Raw genomic sequence first — 13,349 nt, forward strand, 5'->3', positions numbered from 1 at the left:
GTGCAGTGATGAATATTAGTACAGTCACGCCATTATTTTCTGGATGGTCTCAAGAACTTTATTCTGTAAAGATCAACTAACAGGAAAAACAAAACTTTTCCCAGATTTTAGGAGACTCAGAGAAGGTTATTTTATTAATTGTATTTATAAGTACAGAGTCTGATTTGCTTCTGCATTTTTTAATACAAAACACTTAGAAAAATTCTAGCCTTCTTCCATAGTTTCAGCAGGGAAAATGAGTGTATGACAAATAAATATGACTTAACTGCAGACTGAAATAAGGCCTGCATTTTAAAAAAGAATCTCATGCTCTTGGATATGGTTGCTAAGAAAAATGGTAACTCTACTTAATCCTTCTTCAAATAATCTCTGACCTCCATAATCTCTGGACTATGACACCTGTTTTCACGTGCGATGAGAGATCAAAAGGACACCCCTTGCTGTTAAGCCTGTATACCCCGTCGTACTGTAATAAAAATGAAATATCAATTGATGCATCACACTAAAGGCTTAGTGTCAGATAAATCAAATCAAATGCTTTTGGTCTCCCTCTTTGATGTATTGGCTGCGAGCTTCTCCTTAACAGTAACCATGCAGGCTTTGGAAGCCCAGGAGGAGTGCAAAGCAGCAGAAAGATCTGGAGAGGGTAAAAAGTAGCATTAGAAACACCTGAGGGCCACAGCCATCTTCTCAGTGACAGCCAGGGAATGAAAGGATGAATAGGAGGTAGAGGGGGGGTGTTTGTGTGTGTGTCTGCCCACACCTGTGTACAGAGAAAGAACAATTATACTGGTCAGCTCCAAATACTGTCCCTGAGGGGAGAAACAGGACTGGGAGAGCTGTTGCTCTCTGGGACTTGGCTAGGGAGAGACACCGTAATATAAAATACCCGTCTTCAGAAAAAATATCCACAGGGAGAAGAGCCCAGGTGTTTAGTAACAAACATACAGTTTAATTAATCTGACAGAGAAAAATATATTCAGATACAATAGTATGTGGCTGTGTATAGTACAAATTTGATTTCTGAAGTTGTGACACCTAAAGAGAAAAAATTTGAAGGTCACTGGGGTTTGCAGTGCACGAGTAAATATCATTAGCGTTTTCCCCCATTATGACAGACAGAAAACCAGCATTTGAGCCCAGAATCAGGTTTGTTTAATTCGTTCCACTTCTTTCCTCCTGGCTGGCTCCAGGCAGCTCCCTGCTCACTCTCCAGTTTATCCCCTCTGAATTTTCTGTGGCCTTTAGAAAGGCCTGTTTGCACTGAACACGTACCAGCACCCGGCAAGAACTCTTGCTGTTTGCCTACAGCACGCGCAACCCCCTGCTCCCGCCAACACTTCCACCAAAGCTACACCCAGTGCCTGCGGGAAGAACTTGGGAGGCTGAGGGATAGCGCTACTGGACTAAGAAGTGTCCTGACGTAGGGCACAATCTTTAGCTGATGTCATTACACAAACTCTTCCACTGCACTGCAATAATTTCCTAAGAGCCACTAAACATTTTTCGTACGTCATTATAAAAATGGATACAAGGAACTTCTTCCTTTCCAAGAGTTAAACATGATTTTCAGATACCTTGGTGTGGGCATGCCTCTGTCTCCATCAGGGGCTCCGGCCATGCTGCACTCCTACCAAAAAGTAAAGTTGCATCAAAAGCCATTTGCCACCATGGTGTGGCCTTGTCCCTGAGGTAAGGGGCCGGCTCCTGCAAGCCTTCCTAGACCGCAGTCATTGGTTTGAGCATAGTGCCACCCTGATGCTGATCAACGGCTTCCAGATTCACGCTAAGTGGTGGCAAAGTGGTACCCACTGCTTCACATAGCTTCCTCACACTCCACAGGAGCCTCAACGCCTCCACTACAGGAGAGGGACAGTGGCTCCCAGCAAGGCACAACACTGATGCGACATCCTGAGCAGCCGTACAGCTCATTCAGAGCTCTTGATAAAACCACCTCCATCCACACGCGCCCAGGGTTAGAGCATGGAAAGTCTCTCCATGCAGAGACAAACATCATCTGCAGTCAAACCCCTCCATGAGCCCAGAAAGGAGTGGGGGAGGAAAGAACACCAACCTTTCAGTGATTTTGACTGTTGGGGTTTTTTTCCATTATTTACTTGGTGCTGTTATGGTATGTTTCTATCTATAAAATTTTAAAAAATTAAAATTTTAATTAAAATTAAAATAAAAATCTTTAAAAGTGGCAACTGAATAAATAAAGCACAAATATAAAAGACAATAAACATGAATGGAAGAAAATCAGATGTGGAACAGTGACATAGAACAGTAAGTAGATGACTACCGGATTTGCTTCTGTCAGCCAACACTTTTTCCCCCCTCACATCCCTAGTTAGCCTTATAAGTAAGTGATCTGGCCAGGTGCAAACGCCATATGCTTTTTCTTTTCTCCCTGAGGAATTTTTTTTTAATGATTTCTTTCTTCCCGTTTCTGTGACAAATACAGCTCTTCTCTAATCTGGAAGACTCTCTAAGGCCTAGTGAAACAGAATGAATCTATCCCGAGGAATTTGTGAGGAAAACAACGGAAGCAAGTACCTAGTATCTAGTCTGTCTGGGAGTAACAAATACTCTGAAAGAGAAAGATTTAGTTAGAATCTGAACATCCCATGTTTTCAGATGAAGGGAACACAGGACAGTCGAGGCTTTACTTCAGTGATCTCTGAACAGAAGAAAAGAATAAAAGCTGTTGCTGACATTTGCATTTGTGCACAGTGTCCCAAGAACACTTGGCTCAGGGGGTGCTCTTAAAAGTAATGCCCACATTCATCTTCCTGAGCAGGGGGAAGAGAAGCAGCAAAATATGAGGAATTTTCAAGTATTCTTCAAAAACCATAACAAATTAAAACAGAACAAGAATGAGAGCACACCACGTAAATGGTAGCCCATTCCATAATGAATACACTAAAGAGACAGGAGAAAAGCAAACTTCACAGGGCAAGTCCCCAAGTGCAACTTAATGACTTCACACTGAACCATCAATGTAATTTTGCCAGATGTAATTTCCCCATAAAGATTAAGCCATTACTTCACCTGGCACAACACAATGGTGAGAAACACCACGCGCTACCCAGGACTTGCCTTCTCCAAGGCTTTCATTGCCAATAGTGGGTGTAACGTTGCACCACAGCCTGGTACACAAATATCCCAAAGCCAATTTCCCAGCCAGCTGTACGACATTATAGAACACCCGTCATCGCCTTCGGAAGTACAGAAAGAAATGCCACAGTAAGCTGTAGCCCTTAATATTTATGAATGCAAAGAAATAAAGAGTTCCTCACATCATAAGGTCTTTTTAATTAGTTTTATAACCACGTATACACTTAACATGTAACCCTCATCATATCACATTGAGAAAACAGCGCGCACACAAAGTGCTTTACAGAAGTCATACAGGATACATTCTGCTTGGAAGCACCAGTGCCTATTAATGGTGACTAAGGCTATCTCATGTACTTGTGCACGGATTCGCTTCTCCTGAGCCGTACTTATATAAGGAAGTTGAACACACTGGATGGAGAAGCAGCCTGAACCACTGCATGTTCTCACCTGAATATACCTGGGCAAACACAGGCAAGCTATTATTTACTGTAAATAAACAGTAAATAATTATACCATCCAATAATTGTCAGATTAATTCAGATTAGCACTAGAATTCTGTCATTTCAAACATACCATGGATCGCTAAAGGAGTTTTGTTCATGAGTTCCTTTTACTAAAGTGTCTTTGTGGTCAAATTCTTAGAGAATAAGCTAAAAAACAGAAAAGAAATGGGCTATGGAATCAAATTTGAGACATTAAATACATTTGCTTTTCCTAGTTAAGTCTATTCCATTACCTGTTGTTGTTCTTATTACACTAGAAAATCAAAGGACCACCTAAAGCTGCTAAGGTACCTCCACGTAAAGGACGTCTATAAAGACTTCCAAAATATTGGGGTGGCGGCTCAGCTCTCCCAGGATTAGGCCGTTAGCAACCTTACATTGCAGAAAGAGGGACTTCCACAAACTATTGAAGATGGCTGTCCTTAGACTGTCCTCATACTCAGACTTCTAGAGCTTGCAGAAATCTCTTGAGCTGGCAAAATCCAGAGCCGACTTTGAGATGTGGTTTTCTGCACTCACAGCTGGGCTCACAGCATTACAGAAAGGAAATAAAAGCATGAGAGATGACTATGGAAATGAACATTAATGGTTACTATTAACATAATTTAGCTTCAGTTAGAATGAACAACAAGACGACAATTATACATGAAAAATTAGCTTTTATTACAAACGTTTAGTAATAAGTAATGATTTTTCAAAATTTTTTTTTTTTACTTACTAAACCTAAACATACAAAGTCAGAAGCAAACAAGAAACTGCTTGGTTAAAATCTTACTGGAGGTTAACTTGTCAGTAGTTCTATCAGATTTCCTGCAAGGCTTTCTTTTAAAATGTCTTATTTATTGTACTATCAGCTTTCCTTTACAGAGATGCTCATCCTCCAGTAGAGATACGTAGTCATCGACATGGATGATTTGATTCATTTATATAAACAGAAGAAAGAAAAAAAAAAGTTGTATCCATCTCTCAGTATAAAACCTATTTCTATGTGTTATGCTTGCACATAATTCCGAGCCTGATACAGTGGCTTCTGAAGCCAAAGACAGCTCTTACACTGACTGCGGCGTGCACCGTATCAGAAGGGCAACATCACTAATTTCATATTAATTGGTGAAAGTATTCTTTGGTCACAAATGTCCTGTATCTACACAGTTTACAGTATCTCAGAAACTATTTCTCACCCATTTTAAGTAGCTTGTTTACATTTTTATTTTATTCCATGGCTTTCAGATTTTCCCCCTGCATGCATAATCCATACCTGGATGCATGTCTGTGCACAAAATTTATTCAAGTTGTTTCTATGCAGACAGATCAGGAGTGAAGAAAGGATGTCCTTTATCTTCTCATACCTTTCAGATGTCAGACTGCAACAGCTCTAGTCTAAAATGGCCTTTTACTGGAGTCCCTCTGGATAGGCAATTCATATTTAGTGTGCTGCATTACTAAATGTCTTCAAATACACGAAATATGAAAATTGAAATATGAAAATGTAATAAAATATTACATTATCTATTACACTGTAAAGCCACATTTTTCAAAATCGAAGTCTTACTTTTGTTGGGAAGAGTTTCAGAGACTAAGGGAAAAGAAAGCTGCTGCTGATGCAAGCAAGAGTGTCTGGACAATGACACTTTGCTTAAAAGGCACACCAAGAAAAGGCAAGCTAGGTTCCTCTCCTGATGGTTTAAATCTGTTTTATATTTTTTCTTATATATATAGATATGCATATATACGTGCGTATACCTACACAAATATATGTACATACACACACCTTTGAATTTTTGAGAATAGAAAGTTCAAGAATTAGAAATTCAATTTAAATAAATTAGAACCATACTAATAGGGGGAGGTTGGTGCTGTTATTTTTTTGTTGCATTATGATTATAATCGAATGACATGGTGATATGATTATACCATTTTTTACTTTACATCATTTCATTGTATAAACGTGAGGCATACGACTACCAGGTGCATTTATCTTGCCTAAAGTAATTTTCATGGATCTTCTGTGTTCTTGCTTTTTCCATAAGGGTTGGTCATTACTTTAAGAAATATGAAGAGAGTTGAGGGTAAGGATGTTCTAACAATCACAATTAAAATTTATTTGACTCTAGGGTTTACATGGTAGAACGTGGCGTGCACGCAAACACACACACAGAATGACAATGACAACAATGGCTGTATACAGCTCAAACCCAAGCCTGGTCCCAGCACGGCTGTAGTGTGCTGATCTTGTAAAAACATTTGTTTTCCTTTTGCATAAGCTTTGTGATACAATGCACCGTTTTGCAAATCTGCACTGTTCCATCTAAATGGTCCACGCGTGAAGACAGTAAATGTTAAGAGGTATGAGATGATTACTAACTTCCAGAAAACATTTAACAGAAGATGCCCATACAGTAGTCACCATTAAAAGTTTAACAGCTGAAGGTTGAATGTAAAGATCTTTTCAGCTGTATAGTTTAAAGAAGTATGACTATCACAGTAAAGTTATTTACACAAAAGGCAACCATAGTAAAGATACCAATAGAGAACACAGTAGATTGTTCAGAAAGAGGATCACATTTTCTACTAAGTCTGAAACATTTCTTGCAAGGTTGTAAATTTTACCTACTAGATATCCCACAATATAAACCAGACAGAAGAACTTGTAAAAAGATATTAAGAGCTTGGTCCTGCATTTCTGATTCCCCAAAACCCACCACAGAAGACCACAGGAATTTTGAATGTTTAGTGATTGCAGGACCAAACCCTCAGAGGACTGCAAAACATACCTTCTTTTCAGTACTTATTATATATAAGTATTCAATTGATTTTCTTTGGCTTTTAAATTACTATCCCTTCATATCTATAATGTGAAACCAAATCAAACCAAACCCAAACCACTAATAACTCCCCTCTCCCCTCAAAGCAGTGATAAAAAATTAAATGAACCAAAAAACGTATCTAGAAATTGTAGCTGTTACTTCATTATAAAACTACGGTGCAAAATAGAGGTTTATACTGGTCACAATTGCAACAGCAATTGGAAATTTACACTGAAGGAGTGACTGCAAGTATTGCTTCTCCTGAATAACACAAAAATCAAAACTGATTAGGCACTTGTTTTCTTGTTTAATGAAAGATCATTCAGTGTGCGTAAAAGTGATAGAAATACTCTCTAAAAGAATGCTCTGTAGCTTAACAACTGTATTGCTCAACTGCAGCCACAGTCCCTGGTTCAGGAGAGCAGAAAAACACGTGCTTATTACTTATTTTATTCTTAAATCCTACTGCTATGAATGGGCTGGATACATGTTCAAATGCTGTCCTGAACTGGGATGCTTGCTGAAATTGGAGTTTTACAAGATAATATAGCGGTGAGCTTCTTTTCCTTATGCTACACAACAAATTTTATCTAATCTGGCTCTGCTCTCCACAATATTATCCTAGTACTTACTAATAAAAAAGAAAATCGGCATAAAATAAATAGGATAACCAAAGATTACATAATAAATATGCTACTAAGTGGGAGGCAAATATATTGCAACATAAGGCTCTGTAGTGTTGCACAATCCAGAAATCGTTCCAGGTGCTCCAAAACACAACTCCTAATGTACAACACCAAGTTACCACTCTACACCTGAAAAAGATTGGGAATTAATAGTTTAACCTTCTATTACATTAAACATTTGAAAATATAAACAAGTGGTAATGTGTTTTGCTGCCTTTGCAGAACACTATATGCATGTTCTTTCACTGCTCCAATTGTCATTGCTTGTGAAGGAAAATTCGAAAGATTGGGGTTTTGAAAACTCTCATAATGGAATTCCTTCAGACTTACAAAGTTACCAGCGTCCACACTGACTCATAGTATTATCTCGGAAAGGAAAACAAACTCAGAAATTTTGTTGCCTCCGTTTCTTTGCATCCATCGCATCTAGGATAGGTTGCCTCTTTGCAGTGTACCTCTGACGAAGTTCCTCAATTTCTCTTTCCATCATAGGGTCCAAAGCTTTTAATCGCATCTGTAATTCTTCTAAACTCAGATTCTTTAACTGTAAAACAACCAAAGAAACAAACAATAAAAAAAGAAAACACAAAAGAGATTAAAAAATATTTACAACAAAAATGAAAACCACCACCTTTCATAATCCTTTAATTTACAATTGCAGTGTCAGGGTTTTTTTCCTACACACTTTGAGTGTATGTATGCATACACTCACTGTTTATAGAATTGAAAGCCTTAGTATGCTCCACAGTAAATAATTTAACTGTATATGAAAACACAAACACACACGGTACATTTAATTTAAAAAAAAAATAATTTTGCAAATGTTGCAGATAAATTGAAAATAAATATAGGGCTGGAGTTTAACTCATTAGGCTGGAAAAAAGCATGCCACAGGATACACAATTATATTCATGTATATAAATTATATTGCTTAATCAAATACTTCTTACTGAACTTCAGGCTCTTACAGAAGCCTGAAAAATATACAACTTCTGTAAGTAATAATCTGACAGACATTTAGAAGTACTTTCTGGTAAGAATCACAGGATGTTAGGGGTTGGAAGGGACCTCTGGAGATCATCTAGTCCAACCCCCCTGCCAGAGCAGGGTCACCTGGAGCAGGTGGCATAGGAACGCGTCCAGGCGGGTTTTGAATGTCTCCAGGGACGGAGACTCCACCACCTCTCTGGGCAGCCTGTGCCAGGGCTCTGCCACCCTCAAAGTAAAGAAGTTCCTCCTCACGTTTAGGTGGAACTTCCTATGCTCAGATTTGTGCCCATTACCTCTTGTCCTATCCCCGGGCACCACTGAAAAGAGCCTGGCCCCATCCTCCCGACACCCACCCTTTAAGTATTTATAAGTGTTGATAAGGTCCCCCCTCAGCCGTCTTTTTTCCAGACTGAAGAGACCCAAATCCCTCAGTCTTTCTTCATAAGAGAGGGGTTCCAGTCCCCTAATCATCTTGGTAGCCCTTTGCTGCACCCTCTCCAGCAGTTCCCTGTCCCTCTTGAACCGGGGAGCCCAGAACTGGACACAGCACTCCAGGTGCAGCCTCACGAAGGCAGAGTAGAGGGGGAGGATGACCTCCCTCAACCTGCTGGCCACGAGGGCACATTGCTGGCTCATGGTCACCCTGTTGTCCACCAGGACTCCCAGGTCTCTCTCTGCAGAGCTGCTCTCCAGCAGGTCAGCCCCCAACCTGTACTGGTGCATGGGGTTATTCCTCCCTAGGTTCAGGACCCTATGCTCGCCCTTCCTGAACTTCATTAGGTTCCTCTCTGCCTATGACAAAGCACCTGTCTTCCTCAACAGATTGCTGCCAGAACTAGTCAAAGCAAATTGCCAACAGGGTGTTTAAATAATACATGAAATAATTTCCTGAATTCATGGGAGGGAGTTACCTTTGACCAAACTCTTTTCTTTCTAAAAATATTTTCTCACGAATGTTAAATAATTCATTACATTGCATTCATTAAGAGCAATGGGTCATATAACAAGTAAATCACTGGTTTGCTGGCTGCTGCAAATAAAGGTTAGAGTCTCCTGAGGTACTGGGGCACATTGGGCAGTACTGCCCCACCTGCTCTTGCAGAGAAGGATCTACATTGGAAATATGTTCATTTGGCTGGCCTATGTATTTTTTTTTCCTTGGTGAAGTCTAGTGGCTCTCTGCATTCTCTCTCTTGTCAGAATTGCCTATGTGCCAACTACTCTTCACTGAGTGTGAAAAATATCAACAAATTTCAAATAGCACAAATAATTTCATCCTAGGAAAGTGATAATCTATATTTTGTTTGCAAATATTCTGACATTGCAAACAAGCACACCACCTAACTCAGAGGAAAAAAAAAGAAAACATTATCTGAATCAACCTAATGAGTCAATACTTCGTTCATGAATCTAGGGCAGTCTTCCATCAACGCAGTCTGATCTGTTTTCCCTGAGGAATGAAATACTACTTTTGATCTTTATTTTTATCAGCATCTGAGGCACATAAATTAGTAACACATATTGCTACATACAGTCCAAACCCCAGCATTATGACTTCTACTAATAGACTACATTGTACACAGTAAACAAGTAACTTAAAGTCATAATAAAGAGGGAGTGCAGATCAGTAATTCATAGAACAGCATATGGAAAAAGGTGCACATTTTCATGCAACATCATTTTAACAATAAGATTCCTAATGAAGATGAGAATTAAAACCCAGATATCAAAGTACCTTCCAGGACCAAAGATCCTTAGACCTGTATGAGTTTCAAAGACCTCAGATGTGCTCAGTAGCTCATCAGTAACATCTGTCTCTCCCAAGGACAAATGACACCTTTTGTTTCTTAGGAAGGAAAGGTTGCCTCGCAAGGAATTAAATATCATCTAGTTTAGTGTATTTGTCCCATTTGATATATGCAAGAAAGGATGGGGGAAAGGAGTCATAATTCCTCAGTCACCAAGACTTTTGCAGAAAAACACATTTCCATTTTCAGAGAAACAAAAGATTAAAAAAAAAAATTCTCTTCCATTTTTAGCCCACTGGTAAATGTAACTGGCACACGACAAAACACTGTTCAGTGAAGATACTCTTTTAGAGGACTGAAGTGTCAGAGAGATTTGCAGTATAACGAGAAGAGATGACAGCGCTGATTCCCCTGTTTAGCTGATCCCACTGCAGTACAGATGAGAGGAGCAATAAAATCACGTTTTTTAGCATGTGTGAGAGGAGAAACGTATTTGGGGCTCCATGGACCAGCAAACGGACTACGGAAGGCACTATGAATAATCTCATGCGTGAGTGTTTTGTGAGAACTGCCACTGACGAAGTCTCCTACCCGCTCTGGGCCAGCCTAGGCGGCCATTTATTCCCTCTCAGTCGCCACTGTAGACCCCAGGCTTGCACTGCACAGAATAGACTCCAACTCATGCAATCACATAATTATTCTGCACTGAAAAACATTTTTTTATAAATTGTCAGAGAAGAATGTGATAAGTGAGTTTTTATTTAAATTTCAATCAAGAAATAGAGCCAGCAAACAGAATTAAATATTCTTTAAAGATCACAGACAGCTGGGCTGGAAATTAAAATATTAAGAGAATGAATTTTTAAATCCAGAGAATAAGAATCGTTCAGAATGATCTCAGCCACATCACCCAGGGGGCCCAGGGAGCTGCAGTGCTCATCTGTATGAATGGTTGACGTTCTTGACATTCAAAGGAAGTAAATGACAGAAAACAGGGACATTAAGAAACTGAAAATGGAGTTATGAATGTCTCATCTATCTGACATCAAATGCTGCATTAGGCAGGAATAGTCAGAGTGCTCTATGTACTATAAAAAAAGACACTTAAGCACATCTAATAGCCACAGCTGATCTACGATGCGTGTGTGTGTGCGCGCGTGTGCACGCACGTGTCCATGGAGATATATGTCTCCTTGGTATGGTAAATTTCAAAGTGTTTTTTCTTGACTTCTGTCCGTGCTATAGGTATTACCTTGTGAAGCCTGAAGCCTGCAGAAGCCTAAATGCTGAATGCAAAGGAAATATATCGTGAGATGCACAGAAATAACTCAAACAAGGCATTTAATTATTCCTATACAATTCATTCCCCTGCGTGGTAAATATTTCGACTCAAATTCTTAAAGCAATACAGCTCAGCACTCTCACTTTCACTTGCAAACAGTTTGCAATTTAAACTGCCATAATTTCCCATGTAGTTTGTTGTTGTAACTAGTAGCGCTACCGGAGTTAATGGGAAAAGAGAGGAGAGAATTCACCACGTGCAAGCTACAGCAATTCCGAAGGGCTTTAAATTATATTTTGATAGTTTTTTATAAGCTGTAAGCTGTAGCAGTTCAGTAATCAGGATAGTATTTGTCTGACAATGATAGACAGTTCAATTTCTGCCACTTTAAATAAGAGAGTCAATCGTGTCCTTTCAGAGATCAAGCATGCACAATCACACAACAGACAGCAATCAGCGTCAAGATGGGCCACCTCCAAGACAGAGGTCTTCAGTGACTGGAGTTTCTGGTAAAAGCATTTGCCTTCACTGGGACCCTTCATATCACCAGGTAATCACGTGGGTTTGGGAAAGCACCAGTCCAAACACCAATTTATAATGCCATGAACCTACCAATTCCATACAATAATATATAATATTCAGAGTGCGTGCATCTGTTTTACACACACATATAGTCTTTTAGAATGGGTACGTATACTTAGTTTTCCCGCAGAAAAATGAGGTGTTTACAGGAAAAAAAAAAACCTTTTCTCCTGAAAGGTGTATTTCTTGACCTAATCACTGAAGAAAGCTACAATGTATAAGGGAAGCAAGGAAAGAAACAAGGCAAAACTGTATCCAGAGGCATATAACATTGAATAATTTCTTCTACAAGCTGATGGATTCTAAAGACACAGTGGCACCCAAAGAAGCTACACTGAAATTCTCTACTCTGCTTTGCTAGAGCAAAGGACGTTGACTTTGCCTACGAAGAGACCAGCTAAGAGTCATCCTTGTGGGGCGAGCTCCCAGTGCTGCAAGCTGAGTGCCAGCCGCTCTTGCTTCTGCCTCCTCCTCTCCCTGATGTGGGGGAAACACTGGCAGAAGAAAGCACCCATGCAGCTCCATCAACCCAAGCTTCCAGTGGCAGAAGGTCCTTTCAGCAGCACTACCTTGAGCTGGGACAATCAGCAGAGAATCAAAGCAGAACTAACATGTTAACTGAACTTACTCTGGTCAATACTAGTTTCAGGCCAATTGCATTTTTTACATGTCGTCCAAAAGTGGCACACAAGGAGTTCTTTCCTCACATACTGATGCGATTGTCTCTCAGAACCAAACTTCAGTATAGGAAGTGCAACAGTTTTTACTTTTTTGATCTTTCAGTCTAACTTCTTGCAACCCAGATGGACCAGCTTCATTTGGATCAGTATTTTCAGCAAACCAAAGAATGATTACTTGCAGCCAATACTACTGCCTGCAGGAGGACCCACATTGTACCTTACATATTTTGTTCACAACCCTGATCAAATTATACTGATGAAAATTCGGACCAGAATGGGCACTTGGAAAATATATATGTGTTCCTGTCTACAGACCCGAGTTCTGTAGCAATAAGCTGAGAAAGAAGGAGATAAAGTACAACCAAAAATGGACTCTCAAAAGTCATCAAGTCAAAGGGTGCAATGCAAATCCTGACTAATGACTTCCACCTGCATCCAGCACAGGAGTCAGGAGGAAGGACATGCATCTGAGATACTTAGTGGTGCTTGCAGTTCATGGATTTAGGCAAAGGGTTCTGGTAAGGAGTCTGCAACTCATTAGCCACACTTGGCCAGCACATATCCGTAGCCATCCAAACTTTTCAGGGGGCGAAAGCCAAAGTTTTGGTGGATATAGCACACTATAATCTTAATCCACCCTTGACAGCTAACAGAGGTAAATAAAAACTCTAGGCCTGTGATGTTTTCAATCTGATAAAATTAGGTTTCATTAGTAATTCCATAATGCGTGAGTTACCATTGCAAACCTCCAGCCTATCAAACTAAATTATAGAATACTGCCATTAAGCTGGTGCAACAAAAACAAGCAAATGTATTTTTAGGGTTTAAATTGTTAAGAAAATAGATATTCAATCAAAAAATAATCTGTATCAAGTTTGTTGTGTTTACCTGAAAAAACAAAGTCTTCCTAGCAACTGCTTAAATGAATCTTACAGATGCAACATGCCTTAT

The 13,349-nt window shown here is 39.6% G+C and overlaps 1 protein-coding gene across 1 annotated transcript in view; it reads right to left on the minus strand.

The window, feature by feature from the left end:
* Window positions 1-2,234: 2,234 nt before the first annotated feature.
* The window catches only part of STK3 (serine/threonine kinase 3), a 147,205-nt gene continuing 136,090 nt past the window's right edge, over window positions 2,235-13,349 (minus strand). Inside the window, exon 11 of the mRNA XM_063327259.1 lies at window positions 2,235-7,660. Within this exon, the coding sequence (XP_063183329.1) occupies window positions 7,502-7,660 (159 nt within the window). The 3' untranslated portion in view covers window positions 2,235-7,501. The remainder of the gene's footprint in view (window positions 7,661-13,349) is intronic.

The sequence above is a fragment of the Chroicocephalus ridibundus genome, chromosome 2, assembly GCF_963924245.1.
Source record: "Chroicocephalus ridibundus chromosome 2, bChrRid1.1, whole genome shotgun sequence".
NCBI classification, from domain to species: Eukaryota; Metazoa; Chordata; class Aves; order Charadriiformes; family Laridae; genus Chroicocephalus; species Chroicocephalus ridibundus.